Raw genomic sequence first — 15,679 nt, 5'->3', positions numbered from 1 at the left:
GAAGTGCTACTGAATCAGCTACATTCCCTTCCATATTTATATGGCTGATTATTCCTAAGTGAGGACCTACGCTTGTCCAACCTGATCAACATAATCCCTTTTTTTTTTTCCCCTTTTTTCAGACTGCATCTCCAGTTTGTCAAGATAATTTGAACTCCTAGCCTGTCCTCCAACACACTGACAGTTCCACCCACTTTTAAGATATTTTCAGGTTTTTAGAGTGGCATTTCCTTCAGGGCTGCCCACTGAACCATGCAACCAGTATGCTGCCAAAGATGTGGGATTTGTTTCTCAGTTATGCAAACAGCACAAATTGCTAGGAACAACTTCACTGTGCTTCCTTCTTCTGTCCATTTCAATTGCCTGCCTGCACTTCCCTGCAGGTACAAGTCTGTGGGAGGTGTAGGGTGGGGGTAGGCAAGATTTTCTTGCTATTTGCTGGCAACAGGTTAATTCTTAAATGTTATGGTAGTGCAAAATTTTCATTACAGCACAGCGCTCTTGAAGGTTTCTAAAAAATTATTAGTGTGTGAGAGCTCTGCAGAGACGTATTCACTTCTTGGTAGCCTAGTAGGCTGAAGAAATTAGTATGTCTAATACAGTCAGAAGCCTCTAGCATGCTCATGAGAAGAGCCAATGACCATGGCCTGTTACACTTGCAATATCTCATTCACTTGAGAAAAGGGAAATAATTAAGTATATATGCATTTCACCAAGGAAAGCAGAAAAATCTGCAACAAAAAGAGCCCTGTGGGGCTATGTGCACACATGCATCAGGAACTAAGCTATTAATGGCTGGTTCAAGCCCAGAAGTGGTAGAAGAATTTGTTTGTGATGACCACAAACAAACCAGCTGATCTTGAGTGCCTGGAACAGAAATGTGAGGGTCTGCAAAAACAAACAAGCTCGGCGACACTTGAGTTTTCTTTCAGAATTGCTTTTTTGCCTCCCAAGAGTGGTATTTTATTAGTTCAGTAGTTGAAAATAATTGCTAAGGGAAAGGGGTGGTGAAGCTAAAAAAGAATTACAAAACTAATTTCTCTCAATATGAAAAGTGAAAATGAAGGGAGAGTCCTTCACAGGGCCGGAGGGTTACTGCCAATTTCTTCAAATTAAGCTATTACGTGATTTTATTTCAAAATGTCTTATTTCTAATGAATAAACCCATGCACTGCAGACCTGGATCCAATACATACTTACCTAACCATGAAAGTGTGATATTAGTTTCTGTTTACTGAAGAGTTTGTTTAGACAGCTAAATTCATCACTGCTCCTAATTATTGTGCTCTGTTAACTATGTTAAAACGAACACACATAGGGATGCCATGGCCATTGCTTCTTTTACAGGAGCAATAGTTTTCTCTGTATTTGCATTATAATACTAAATCTCTATTCAGATACTGTCTTCGAGCCCTGCAGAAATCACCTGTCTGTAAAAGAACTATATTGTCAGGGTTTTTATTTTTGATTTTTCTCAAACGTCAACAGGAAAGCATACTTGTACACCTCAAAGTGAAGAGAAACTCCACCTCTAACACTTCCAATATTTGTCATCACTCACATGGAGAGACAACATACAGTTTTTCATAAATATTTACTGTTATTTTCTGTTGCTATTTAAACTGCAGATAATACAATTATCATACTTAAAGAAGTGGATACAGTTTAGTTTCAATCAGCAAGTAGCAAATACAGATATTTCAACTATTCCCCAAATTTCAGCCATCCCTGGAGGAAAAATCATTAAGAAGATCCAAGGTCCAAAAATTTTCAAGAAATTTCACATTTCTGTGTGGAAGTACCCAGTAAGGGAAACAGATACTCATTTACTTAACATAAAGAAGAAAAGAAAATGTAGTCATTTACTCCAGAAGAAAAGGGAATGTAGCCTCAGGAATGCTGATTCGGGCCATCCCACCCTGATCTGTTGTCTTCTTGGGGCCCCCAAAACCTGTGATCTCGCCAGGACTCAGCAGTTTAAAGTTTCTCCATTAACAGTCAGTTCCATAAAAAAAGTGCTCTCTCAGAAACCTTCCCTCATATTGTTCATGGAAATGGCTCACCTGCAACATGCTGGGGAGGACCCACTGGTACCCGCTGAGGGAGAAGAGGTGGTTGAAGTGCACAGCTGTGTTGATGACTGTGGCAGCGTACTGCCTCAACAAGGCACTGTCTTCAGGGTGCAGGATCAGGGCACCGTTGAAGACGTTCAAGAACAGCATGATCTCATCCCCCCAGGGGAACTCACTGGGCATGCCAAGGAACATCTCCTCCAGCAGCTTAATCCACAAGCTTTTCTGAAGAGTGTCCAGACCAAAGAGTTCTTTCCCAGCTGCAGGGGAGAAGAGGCAACAGCAATCAACTCTGTCCACCACAGCCAGCCTCACAACATCCCAGAGGCCAAAGACTTCTCCAAAGAACTGTCCCACAACACTGACCATTGTTCTGCCTTTTAAAAATTATTTCACCCATCCTTTACTTCCGCAAGTGCCCACAGAGCTTGAGCAAACCCTGGCTGAAAGCAACACACATGAAGAGGAAGAGTGATGAATATCACACAGCTCATTAAATCTGCTCCCCACTGGTTAGAAATTCTCCTCCTAAAATGTGAGAGCAGATCTGAGCGTGCACATGCATCCTTCGAGCGTCCCACACATGACAGGACATGGATGCAGAGTTACAGTAATGCTTCTGAAAGCAAATTAGGGCAAATTCTGAAAGCAAAGGGCCTGTTACAGAACTTACCAATGCCTACCACATCCTGCAAGTGGCCTGCTTAATCCCCAAGTCCAGCTGGAAGCCCCACTTGACTTTCAGAGCAAAGTTTCTAAAAAGAGGGCTGTTTCTATATCCCTGCTGCAGAATTTGCCCAGTCCTCACTGGAAGTCCATTGCTTCCTTGAGGTGCAAACGGCAAAGGACTCTGAGCAATGCTTTTTAGGTGCAGTTATGCTACTGGACACAGTATTCCCGCTGTAGTCTCATGCATAATTTGAATACATCAATAGAATTTATTCTCATTTGGGCCCAAAGAAAGTAGCTTTGTCTGGAGACCTCTAACAGCAAAGCCCTTTCTGCTGTTGTGCTCACAAACCAACAGCTGTGTATCGTTTTCCCTAGGAAGAGACAAGCCTGTGTGTTTCTAAGGCAAATGGAGCCTGCATGTTTCCATGGCAAATGAAGAAACCTGGGCCCCATATGACCACCAGGGAAAGCTATCAAAGGCCATACCTTGGGGATCACTGAAGAGTGAGAACTCGGCATCAATGGCACTTCGGGGAAATGAAGGCAAGCGGAGGAGGTCCTCCTGGAGCATAGATACATGGGACTGCTTGTGGGCAGTAGGGATTTTCTGTGTCAGTGATATGAGGAACAACACCCGACCCACCTCTTCCAGCTTGCGGGTGAACACCTGAGAGAGAGAAAGAGACAAGGATCAGAATCAGTCTGATCAAAAAGTTCTTTACAACATATATGCACTTTTCTAGGTGGGCTTCCGTGGCTTTCTCTGATGGGAGAGATGCTGCACTCATGCCCAGGGGATCCTGTTGAAATTCACAGGGCTAGTGCTGCACCCTTGTTACTAGAACTTGCATGACCACCACTCTTCGGCCCCGCTCTGCAAATATGGATCATATTTGTAAAAGAGGTTCTAACAGGACTTTCTGTTTCAGTCTTGTGGAGGACCTTGAGTGGTTGGCAAACACTTTGCAACGGTGCCATGTGGTCTTTTGTAGATTAATGTAAGTTTTGCCAGTGTGAATCTCAAGGTGGTCAGAGGCAAACCAGCTCCAAACTGAAAGCCATATTGCTGCAGTTGTTCTCTTCAAGGTCTTAGACTGTAGTCAACATGAAGTTGGAATTGTCATCTACCTTCTTGGTTGACGCTGGCTCGTGTCTGGCCATAGAAAGTGTATATATAGTTGCAAAAGAAAAATAGTCAGTAAAACACAGCAGAGCAGATTCTGATTTACTGCAAATGAGCAAAGTTCTGCTGACTTCAGATTATTGCTTCTGGTTTACACCAACTGGGAAGCCAGCCTCCTTTGAACTTCTGACTGATAGGACTAGTCAGGCTAGCTATTTTATTTTGATGCTAAAAGTAACCATAAAGCAGAGTGATGCTCAGTAGCAGAAGCAACTGTCTGGAAGCAGCTTCGAGACAGCTCTCAGCTACTGGGATGAAGCCAAAACTTGAAGCATGTGGCTCAGCTTCCCACGTCCTGCAGTTGCTATGACCTTGCTCTGAAGTGCACTCACAGAATTGGGTGCTCAGTCAATCAACAGTAGAGAAAGTACTTTTCCATGGATTGCTGCTCTGTGGGTAGACTCTACAGTGCTGTTTTCTTTGCTGAAGCTGGATGTTGTACAGCAACTTCTTGCATGACTACAGAGAGGCTGGTAGATGCTTGATTTAAGTTTTACCTTAGAAATATTTTGGCTTTAAGTACTCTAAGCAGAAAAATGTGGAATGCAAACTAATGCCCTGACAAAACTGGACAGGACATTTTAATCTTTTTGGGTCATGTAAGGCATGTCAAACTCATTTATTTGCTATGTGGGACACATCTCCTAGAACCAGAGTGAGAATAATTTCTGTCAGAGAAGCAACCAAAATGATCTCAAGTAACTTCAGATTTTTATAGACTTTCTATTGACAGATGAAGCACATAAAATATTTACCTATTCTGTACCAGACACATATGAGATGGAATTAACTATATTCTCCATTATTTTAGCTCCTAGTACCTCTTAAGCAGCTTTATAGCTGCTTTTTATAGACATTCCTGGTGATATTTTCCTGCCCCTGCACTCACATTGCTAGGGATACAACTACAGCAGCTGTTTTTTGGCTAGAATAATACAACTGTTCATACGAAACTCATACTGTTTAACCACATCCCCCTGCCTTTTACTTCCTACTTATCATCCTTTGCAGATACAGCTAGAGCAACTTTTCCCTAAACACTCAGCGCTGTGCTACTGAGACAACTTTGCTTTTGTGAAAAACAGAGCACGTCGCTTCTACGAGTGAGCTCAATACCATTGTCTTACTGCCTCAGAAATGATACTCGTAGGGGTTTGTGGCACATTAAAGGCACTGCCCTGCCACTGTAGTTAGGGCTTAGCTCCTAAGGGGGAGCTCCTAGAGCTGCACAGCATTAGCAGGATGGGACAGATTATCAAGTCATGAGCTGGACCATAGGGAGGACGGTGCTCTTCTGAGGGCAGATAGTCCCCTGATGAAACAATGCTGTGCCTCTGGGAGTAGCTATGGTAAAATTCCAGCATCTGAGAGCAGGACAAGGAAGAGAGGCTGGTAACATCCTCTATAGGGAGAGGGCAGAGAAGAAGGTAGAACAGCTAACTCCTGCTCCACAGCCAGAGGTCATGCTAAAGAAATGACTAAGTAACTTTTGAAGCTGAGGCAACTGAAACTCTTCCAGCCAAGTGTAGGAGAATGCAAAATGATCCACCTAAAAGAAGCTGGCTGGAAAGAGTGGGAGGGAATTCACATCGCATTCTTTGACTCTTCTTAAAATACCAAACGCCTGTTCAATGGCACCAGGGCAGATTTCATGCCAATTGCTACTTCTCCAGCAAAGTTCTCTATCTGCATGCAGCACGAGTGCAGGCCTTTAAAGGGAAAAGAAAAGCGTATTTACAGGGTTTGTTTCTGGGTAGAGGTGTTTGGGGACAGTACGATACCTGCTTCTGAATGAGCTCTTGACCCTTTTCTGGATGCATCTGTACCAGGTTGAGCTGGGGAGAAACTGACCTCCGGAAAGGATAAATGTCACGGACGTAGGTCTGCCAGGAAAGGAAACAAGTGGATTTTAAACATATGTAATCGTGACAGCATCACTCGATGGAACTCAATAAAAGGCCCTTTAGCCCTTTCTGAAGCTTTTGGGTAGGGGCTTTCAGGCAGGGTCAGGCATCATGGAAGAGTATAAACAGAAAAGAAATTTGCTCTTTTCTAAGAAAGCTAAACATTAATGACTTAAAGAGCAAGGGACTCCACTTGTGCCTCTTCTGTCAAACTCCCATCTTTCACCGAACGCAACTAAACACCCAAAAGACAGAATTCTCTCTATTTATGGGCTGCTTGTTCTCCTTTAGGTAACCGTGATGTTGAAAAAGGGACAAGATGGAAAGAACAAAGTCATCTGGACCTGACCTTTGCCTTACCTTGTTGTAATGAATAAGATTCCATCGCTTATCCATTAAAAAGTAATGAGAAGACTGTGTTTCGGGTATGTTAAAAAACTCCAAACACTCCTGAAAAGGAAGAAAGAAAAACTTATTAGCTGTCTTGTACAAAGACCGCAACATCCAAAAGAAGAATACCCAGCTAATAACATATAAAGGCACAAACCTGCATGCCTCAGTCATGCTGGTATACTGTTCTGGCATTAATTTTAAATTTCATTTTTTAATCATAAAGTACATTAATATGTTTGTGACAATCAAGGTATGATGATATCACAGTCCTGAAGACTGATGTTACTTATTTCGATGTCTTCATCTCACACATATTTGCCTAGCTATATGTGCCACATGCATATTGCAGCTTCCATTTCCATACCTTGTATTTATCAAGCTTTAGTGATAGCTGATGTATAGAGACACTAAAGTTCTGATCCTTCAAAGCTCTGAGATGTGTGATTCTCATTAAAATTTAACATAGTTGGACAAATTGAAGGCTTTTACAAATCTCTTTCCTATGTGGCTCAGTTAAGGCCATCCAGGAAATCTATAGCAGGAGGGGGAACTGACCTCACATCTCCTAGATCCCAAGATACCATCATGGCTATTGAACCATCATTTCCACTCTGATCTTGATCATTCTGTTTAGTGTTGACAAAACCAAACATTTAAATGATTTCTGTATTTACCTAAAGAATAGTGTACGTCAAATACCCAACTAGCTGCAGTGTCTTCAAATGTAGTTGCATTTGTGGGATTTTTGCTGTCTGTGAGGTCAAGGCATTTCTACTGTACTTTAATATGGGATCCTGTTTCTTGCAGCCAAGCTCTCCTCACAGGGAGGCAGAAATGCCTGTCAGCAAAACTTCCCTCCCCGACAATGGAACAGGATGATCAGGCAGAACGTGTTGCTGCACACAGGTACGGCAGGTAAATGTACTGTTAAGCAGTTTGACCGGTTCAAAAACTCACTCCTACCTTCAGAAGAGCCTCAAACTGTGTGTCCTCATGGACTGGTAACTGAGTTGGGATGTCACACTCATTCTGTCCATGCACGACAAGCGTTTTTGTGCCTGAAAGAAGAAAAGCAGTTGCATCTTCCCTGGTCTCTTTAATTAACTCAATTCCAAAAGATTGCCCATGGAGGAAAAGTGATAGTTAAAATTCATTCCTGGGCAGACAGACAACGCCAGTCCTGTCTGGAATCCACTATGTAGTGTTAGCATAGTCTCACGCTTCCACCGTTAATGAGAAATCGATCTGTTCCTAAAGGATGAGCTGGCTTTAGCAGCAACTGTCACTCTGAGGAAGGAACAAACCTTAAAGGTCAAACTTGTTTTTCAGCAAGATACCTCTTGCCTGACTCATGACATCTAGGCTCACAGTATGCTCTTCTAGGGCTCTCTCAAGACTTAAATAAGAGGTTGCATCAAATCAAACTGTGTCTGAATGGTACAGTTTTTTACACTGGTCATCGTGCCAGCCTTTCACAGCTCAACTGGCACAAAGCTCTGGGTTGAAAAGATTGTTCTAATTCACTTTCTGTTTGCTTTTTTTAGGGCCATCAAAGTGCTTTTCTGAATCTCAGGGAATTAGAGGTGGAATTTACTGACTGAATCCTCAACTCAACAAAAACTGACTTAGAATATACAGCCATTTGTAGCAGGTCTTTTTCTGATCCAGCTCTGATGGATCTCCTTTTTGGTAGAGTAGGCCATGAACTTGGAAGTGAAGGAGATTTAAAGACTCATTTCCTGTACCTGGCATTGAGGCAGTCACCAGCAGCTTCACTTCACATTGTTCCTTCTTCATAGTCTGTTTGAGATCCTTGAAGAAGAGTCCTTCTACATAACCCACCACTTCCCAAAGGAAGGTAAGTGTGGCAGAAATGGCATCCATGCCCCACTCACATGGAGTGCGTACAAAATACATGATCAGTCCTACCTGCAGGTAATAAGTAAGAGAAATATCAGGTTATGCACACTCTTTTAGCTGCGCAGAGCATTGTATAAACACAGAACAAGAATACTGTCCTCCTATCTCTCTTCACTCAGAGGGATAAACTCATTAAACTTACATCCTGAAAGTTTATACATACTACAGAACGATCTGTCTGCACTATTCTTCCTTTTTCTAGAGAGGATGAGGGTTAAGGGAAAAAATTACTGTTGCAGCCCAGCCTTAAAAACCATTGTGGATGAGGAAAAGGCAGAACCTCTGCAGTAAAAGACTCCCTATGCCTTCTGCTCTGGTGTGATGCCACATAGACAACTTGCAAACAACAGGAGGCTCTTGGAGTAGCATACATCTTGTCTGTTTCATCTCCTAACTGCAGCAAATGCGTTTTCCACAATCTTGAAAGAAGCTGCTACATTTGCTCCAATAGGACCATTCAACAGCAAAACACTTTCTGAATCAAAATTAAGTAAAATAATTAAGGGTTTCTGGCACTGGGATCCTTCCACTGGTCTAAAATTCACTGTCCATGGTTCAATTCAGAAATTCATGACAGGTTGCTTAGGGGGTTTAATAAAAAGTTAATGGTTCTCTTTGCTCTCCCTAGATGGGACTGAAAAGCTGGTGTAAGCCTGGGGAATTTCACCCACAGCCAGAAGCAGGTACGAGCTGTATAGTAAAAGTTAAGAGCATTTATTTCCTTGCAGATTGTGACATTAACTTTTTAGGACACATGCAGTCAGAGGCGAGATTGCAGCCTGCAGAATAGACCCACAAGCTACTTACCAAGTAGTTAAAGAGAATATGAGATGTCTGGGCAGGGAAGTCTCCAATGTTCAACAAAAGCTTCCTTAACATATACATCAGCTCATCCTGGAAGAAGAGCAAACATTTTTTTTCTTTTCATCACAAAATGGAGAATTAATTTCTCCCTTTTGTCCTCTCTGGCTTTGTTTTGTTCATTTTTCCCATTCTCCTCTGTTCAGCCGTGTCTCTTGGTGCATGAAGTAGAACTATATGTTTGTGATTGCGCCCACGTTTCCCAAAATAAGGCCCAGGGCACAGCATCCAGGTCAACGTCTGTCTTTATTATCTTAGAGAGGCCAATAGCTCCTATTGCAATTTGTACTGTAGCATCCTGATTCTGCAGTCCTCTCCCTGTGATAATCCCTGTGTTGCTTATCACAACAAATGACTACCTCGATATCTGTGAAATCTAGTTCAGCTCAAGAGCTGCGGTTGCTGGGTAGGAGGTGCAGGCAGAATCTAACTTTTCTTTCTTTAGAGGCTGCCTGCTTTAAATGTAGATTAAAACACTTCTTATGGTGGGACCAGGGTCTAGAGGGGAAGGAATCTCACTGTCAGCTAAGGACAGACTGTATCATAAATTTCTCCTATAGCCCTCATCCTCTTAACCCATAGCAGATTTCAGCTACTGTCATGGGCATGAATATGCATAGGACAACCCATGCCAATGATACATCTGCTGAAAGCTTCCAAGGAAATGCACCCGCTGTCTGTGTTCTGTCCTCACTGTTGTGGTAGGCCTATGAAGAGATGGTAAAACAACAGACTATGTCAGCTCAGAGGCCTCTGAGGCTGGACAGGGTATAGCTTCCTTCTCAAAGACACTTAATCAGAAGTGACTCTCTGAACTTAAATAGAAGCTTTGGGGACTATCTATGGCTGGGAAGTTTCAGGAACGGCAAGGCCACTGAGATCTGATCACTCAAGAACGAAAAAGCAGCCTTTCGTGGCCTTTCTCAAGGTTTAATATTCATTTCATAGTCAGTTCTTAGGTGGCGTCTTGGAAGATGAGGACAGTGATACTATTGATATCGTACACCAAGCGTGCAGTTGAGAAAGTGGTATGGAGAGTCTCACTGCTTTTATCCAGTCAGAACTGGTATGTCTTTCTTCCATAAAGCTTAGCCATGGCACTACAAAGAAACCAGGGAGAGACAAGGCCACTCCCATCTTTCAGAGAAAGCTGAACAGAGGGCATGAGTGGAGGCAATATTGCCTAGGTTAGATAGAAACGGTTGTGCTTCACTGAGCAGCTGTTCAAAGCTTGGCTTAGAGCAAGTCACGTCCTCAGTGGTGGTAAATCAGCTCTGTCCCATTGACATTAGTGGACAAAGACTGAGGCCAACTGATGATACCGCCTAAAAGAGTTTGAGCTACATTATAACAGCAAACGTCCCTCTCCAGTGATGCCCCCAGGGTGATGCTGCTTGCAGCTGTGCTCCCCTGCTCTAAGCAATACACACACCCGCTGGGGAGAGGAAGAGTTTACCTGCCGGTTGCTGATGGTGAGCTTCTCAAGGAAATGGCGCAGAACTGTAGAGGGGTCTTCAATTAAGCAGTTCCACAGGACCTGCTGAGCAACAGCACTTACTGGAAGAGAGAAAGAAAACAAGGTCAGAACCGCCTCCCTTGGAAAAGCCTTGAACTGGTACACGTTCCGAACCTTCTACCACAACTGTCTGGTTTTGTACTGAAACACACAGGAGCCTTTTCGATGCACTAGCACTCCTGGTCACCAGCATGGTCACCTCAAGCAAGAATGACAGGTCTAATATTTGAACCTTCCCTAACTACCAGTGATACAACAGGAAGCACTTCACCGCTGTAGTCAGGGGAATAATAAAGAATATATAACAAGGAATAATAAAGAAATAACTATTTGGATTCACAACTTCAGATGGACAAATCTGGCAATTAAAAAACATAAATTAATGTACTTTTTTGTTCATGCCTAGAAGTTCAATTTCATGCTGATTCACTGAGTGATTTTATCTGGTATTGGTGAACAGTATTAGACAGTCAGCAGCAAATTGTGCTGATGATCAACTCCCCAAAGTGTAATTAATTGCAATCCTGCGAAGATTAACAATAACAGGGAATTATTCATTATTTTGTTTTCAGTACTCTGTTCCAGATCACAAAATGACACACACATACATTATTTAGGTGGCTGACTACATCCACCCAAAAGTGAATAAATAATGTAAGAGGAAGTGAAATGTGCAATTAGCTGACATGATGAGTGATGAGAAAGGAAGGGCAACAGTTCACTATCAGTAAACATTTTAGAGAATCAAATACTGAAAAAGTGCATTACTACTCTACAAATACATCACAGACCATAACAAAAATGTTCAAGCTGCGTATAGTGGCTTTCTGTTTGTCATAGGATCAAAGAAATGCTGGTGGGAATAGATCTCTGGACCTCTAGTCCAAGCCCTGCTTGGAGCAGGACTGTCACCTATACCAGATTGTGTCAACCACGGCTTTGACTAGCCAAGGCTTGATGACTGCTATGGATGGAGAATCAACAGAAATTGCACTATGCTTCTGGTTAGGAAGTTCCTTCCAGATTTCTAACCTGAACTTTGCAAGTTGTAACCTCTGAGCTAGAGTTCCTCTAACTCTTTGTTTCTTTTTCATCACACCAAACAAGCCCAGCTTTTGCAATCACTCCTCACAGAACACCTGCTTTAGGCCTTACCATCCTGGTATCGCCTCACTAGACTCTTTTCACTTCTCAATATCATTCTTGAATTGGGGGCTTATTTTAGAGCCCCAAGAGAGCAAAAAACCCTCAAAACCAAACAGCAATCATGGAGAAAAAAAGGAAAAACCCTACAAAGTCACATTTCTATTGTGAATCTACTTTCAAATAGTTTGGAAGGATTTAACAGATTATTTGTTAACTTTTTAACAAGCATATATATTCATAAAAATATATAGCACATAATACTTCTAGGAAACATGAACTGTGAGCAAATACAAGGTTGTGTTACACCTCTTTTCCACTTTAGTTATGGCACTTAACAAACATAAGCCATTATTCAAAGTGCTGGCATGTCCTGCCACCCTTGAGCAAGAATCCCTTTGAAGTTTAATCGAGGTCAGTACCAGCTACTCCATCCTCCCGGACTTCTCCATCTTCCATCAAATGGACAATGGGGAGCACTGCTGCACAGATGCACGCTGGAAAGACAGCTTGAGGTGGCTGTGGCACATGGTGGTTTGGAGTATGCTCTGTAGTATGTTCTTCATCTGGAGCAGTCAGAAGAGTAGAAGGTGAGTGTTAGTTAGTGACTAAGCTGTGGCATTATCCAGACAGGTTAGATAAACATTTCTGTTAGGTGCTGTACAGCAAACAGAACAAAGTGACAGGCTGTCAGATCACTGTGCAAGCACAGCAGGTTTACTGCTGTCTCCAAGAAGAAACTGAGCCTCCAGCCAACTTCTTGATCAAGAATTTTCATTGTAAATATATATTTTTTCAATTTACATTTCTTTTCTTGTAAGGAACCCATTTTCTTTTTGATGAAATACCATTTCGTTACCATTTTTCAGCTAGAGTGCTCTGCATGGTACTACTCTCTAAATTAAACGTGAGAGGTGAGGGAAGACATTGAGACAGCAGGGGTGAATAAAATAATGCAGGGCAGTAATTTATTATAAAGTGGTGGCTCAAGTTTGGGAATACATTCAGCAAAGGAAAATGCCACCAGCTTTATGGGTGATGAGGAAACGCTTCCAGTGAATGAAATCCCAGGAGGATACTCCAAAACGAAGTCAACCCACCTTCTGCACTGACTGCTGACCGCACTGACCAGACAGAGCCTCGGCGGAAAGAGTAGTTCCTATGAGATGTACTGGAGGTGCAGGAAGGACTCACAGAGAGACGGCGGGAGGCCAGGTTGGCAACTTCTTCTACTGACAAAGAGAATGAGAAATGTCAGTCCAGATCCAACTGAGACTTTAGGGAACTTTCTGAAGCACAGAACTTACAACCAAATCGGAACATGGAAAATTCAAGTTAGGTAACACTCAAAAGGGACAATTTAAAATCTATAAAGAACAGTCAGAGAGGTAATTTGCTCATGCCTTGGGAACCAGCAGAGCACTGTTCCATAAGAGTGTTCAGTGAGTCACACTGTGACCGAGTCGGCTCTATACTTCTTTTCGTCTACATCTTATTAATGATCATGGTAGCTGACGCTTAGTTTTTCCTAAGAATTGGGATTTCTGCTCACAGATATCCCAATATATGTTTAGACCTGTACTGACCTAATGACACATACCTTGGAATGCCTTTAATGAAATCTTTGTGCTCTGCTAGCCTCAGCCAAGGAAAATCATCACCCAAGGACTAAGCTTTTCACAACTCGTGTCATGTAACTTTGGCTGTCTGAAAGTTTGGTACTGAGGGACCAAAGCTATTCATCTAGGCTCCCCCACTAGTCACCATAAAGGTAGAAAACCCCAGGGGCAACTCAGCCTGTCCTAAGATGTGAGTCTGATTCCTCCCATTCTTTAATTATTAAAGGGTTAAAGTTAGGAAAGACAAATTTCATTCCTAGTGTTGCATATTCTCATTGTGTTAAATCCTGCAAGATCCTGGGCACGTTGAGATGTTAAATGCTGGCGAGTTCCACTGAAGAGGGGGGAGAGGGGTAAGGGGCTTCAAGTCACACAGTGAGCACTCAATATCTCCAAGGTTGTGTGTTTTTCTTGCCCTAATTTATAATTACACTTTCTCTCAATGACTCTTCAAAAATGGATGTGGTTGTGACTTTCCTAACACTGACAATCAAGGTCCCAGCCATCACACGCCTAAGCAGCGCTCAGTGTTGGTGGCAGGTGCTCTCCGGTTCCTGGAATGCAGTTCCTGGCCCTGGAGCACACCTTCTTCTTCTTGCTCTGAGCTTGGTGTACAGGTTGGCTCGTAGCAGGCCTCCTGAGCGATGGGGATGGCAGTGATGAGACTGGCTTCTCGGCCCAGGCGCTTCTTCTCTTCCTCCTGCTGCAGGTTCTTCAGGATGTGCTCCGCTCGCTGATGGGAACGCGACACAGCTCTGGCTGAAAATGACTTCTGTCAGGAAGAAAAGAGAAGCAACACAGCCTGAAGCTGTTAGTTAAGTAAGACACACACATTCTGCCAGAGACCTCAGTGACTTTCAGCAATTCTGTTTCTAAATACGAATCAGACTAGTGCTAGCTGAACCGAGATTCACTAGGAGACTCCTCTTGGAGCTATGTCTACAAGAAGCCTTGGTGCAGACTTCTCCCAAGAGACACCACATGAACCAGTGCAGCGAAACCAGTCTGTCAGGCAGTTCAAGGGAACTGGTCTTCTCTTGGATAGAGAAGAGCTGTGTGCTCCTAAGATGTGAATTATTGTCTCTCACAGGAATACGATATGCAGTACAGTATCTCGTTGAACAAACAGAAAAGCCTTATGCCCATGTAGAAAATTCTGTGTACCCTGCATAGACTGTGTACTAGATTTTTCCCAGCTGAGGAAGACAAGAAAACTCAGAGCTTAGTCCACGTCTTAAGGCTTAACTTTCTCCATCCACTCCAGACAAAAAACAGTGCTTACTCTCACGATGTCTGCTTACCGACTGATCTTCATTTATAGGATCTTGCACACTCCCGCTGCACTGAGGGACCCAGGGCGGGTCAAACATTGGTACAGATGGCATCCCCAGGACAGGAGAAGGCAGAGTGAAGTTTATACTTGGAGGAGGGATCTAAACAAAACATGAAAGGCATTTTGTTACAGCAGACTATTATTAGTGTCAGTACTTCTAATTAAACATAAGCACAAGCATCCAAGACATTAATTACCTCTGCAAATTTTTCCCAACTCCATGTCTCACTACGCTCTATCACCATGTATGACACATCTTTCTTTCTTTCTCTGATGTTTTTCCTGACCTGCGTCCCCATTATACTCTCCTCGTTTTATACAGGAGTTCTACACATCACCTCCCTCACTAGTGTGACTTACACAACCATTTTTTTCTCTAGACAGATTTTCAGGCAATTTCATGGCAAGGTGTACATTACACATCTATCCCACAGGGCAAGCTGTAAGTGGCAACAACATTATGTTTCAATGTGTCCTATCTACCTTAAAGATCTGCTGTGCTCCTTCTTCCATCCTTGGCCAGACTTGATACCTAAACCTCCAGAGCGTGTGAAATTTGAGAATGGCATTCAGTCTTTGCACCGTCTCTGGATGATGAAACTCGGACATGAGCATGTCAGAAACGGCCTCTGGCACTTTCACGGCACACAGCAGGAACATGGCAGCTGCAGGGAGAGAACATCTGATCATCTAGTTTCCTTAATATTGTGTTTATATGGCAGAGGAAAACTGCAGCTGTACAACCCCCCACCCAAAGAAACGTAATCTTGGCTCCAGAAATGAGATCAGCAGTCTACCAGATCTCGTGAAAATTGTACTGCTTCATGAAACCAAGCACGAGTGATTCCACCTTTTGCAGCCACACAGCGTTGCGTGCAAAGCTTGTAAAAGCTTCTGGGAAACCTGCTTTTAAAATAAAATACAGCTTTGGTCTTCTCACTAAAATGCTCAGTTGTGACTGGTTTAAAATCAGAAGCACCTCATGAAGTAACAGGACTAATTGAGTTTGGCTTTTAAAGATACCACTTCCAAGTGATTTCTGTGATGATTAACAAAGGCTGGT

The 15,679-nt window shown here is 42.8% G+C and overlaps 1 protein-coding gene across 4 annotated transcripts in view; it reads right to left on the bottom strand.

The window, feature by feature from the left end:
- UNC80 (unc-80 subunit of NALCN channel complex) overlaps positions 1-15,679 on the bottom strand; it is a 127,165-nt gene that overhangs the window by 35,941 nt on the left and 75,545 nt on the right. For all 4 annotated transcript variants that reach the window (XM_086615558.1, XM_086615560.1, XM_086615559.1 and 1 more), the window contains 13 exons: positions 15,100-15,281; positions 14,585-14,716; positions 13,869-14,055; positions 12,765-12,896; positions 12,087-12,230; positions 10,462-10,562; positions 8,952-9,038; positions 7,970-8,153; positions 7,188-7,282; positions 6,192-6,281; positions 5,709-5,810; positions 3,231-3,411; positions 2,064-2,332 (listed from right to left, as the gene is read on the bottom strand). In XM_086615558.1, coding sequence (XP_086471684.1) covers positions 2,064-2,332; positions 3,231-3,411; positions 5,709-5,810; positions 6,192-6,281; positions 7,188-7,282; positions 7,970-8,153; positions 8,952-9,038; positions 10,462-10,562; positions 12,087-12,230; positions 12,765-12,896; positions 13,869-14,055; positions 14,585-14,716; positions 15,100-15,281 — 1,886 coding nt within the window. The remainder of the gene's footprint in view (positions 1-2,063; positions 2,333-3,230; positions 3,412-5,708; positions 5,811-6,191; positions 6,282-7,187; positions 7,283-7,969; positions 8,154-8,951; positions 9,039-10,461; positions 10,563-12,086; positions 12,231-12,764; positions 12,897-13,868; positions 14,056-14,584; positions 14,717-15,099; positions 15,282-15,679) is intronic.

The sequence above is a fragment of the Tauraco erythrolophus genome, chromosome 8 (assembly GCF_009769465.1).
Source record: "Tauraco erythrolophus isolate bTauEry1 chromosome 8, bTauEry1.pri, whole genome shotgun sequence".
Classification (NCBI taxonomy): Eukaryota; Metazoa; Chordata; class Aves; order Musophagiformes; family Musophagidae; genus Tauraco; species Tauraco erythrolophus.
The sequence above is the reverse complement of the archived record's forward strand: the minus strand, read 5'-3'. Positions and strand labels throughout refer to the sequence as shown.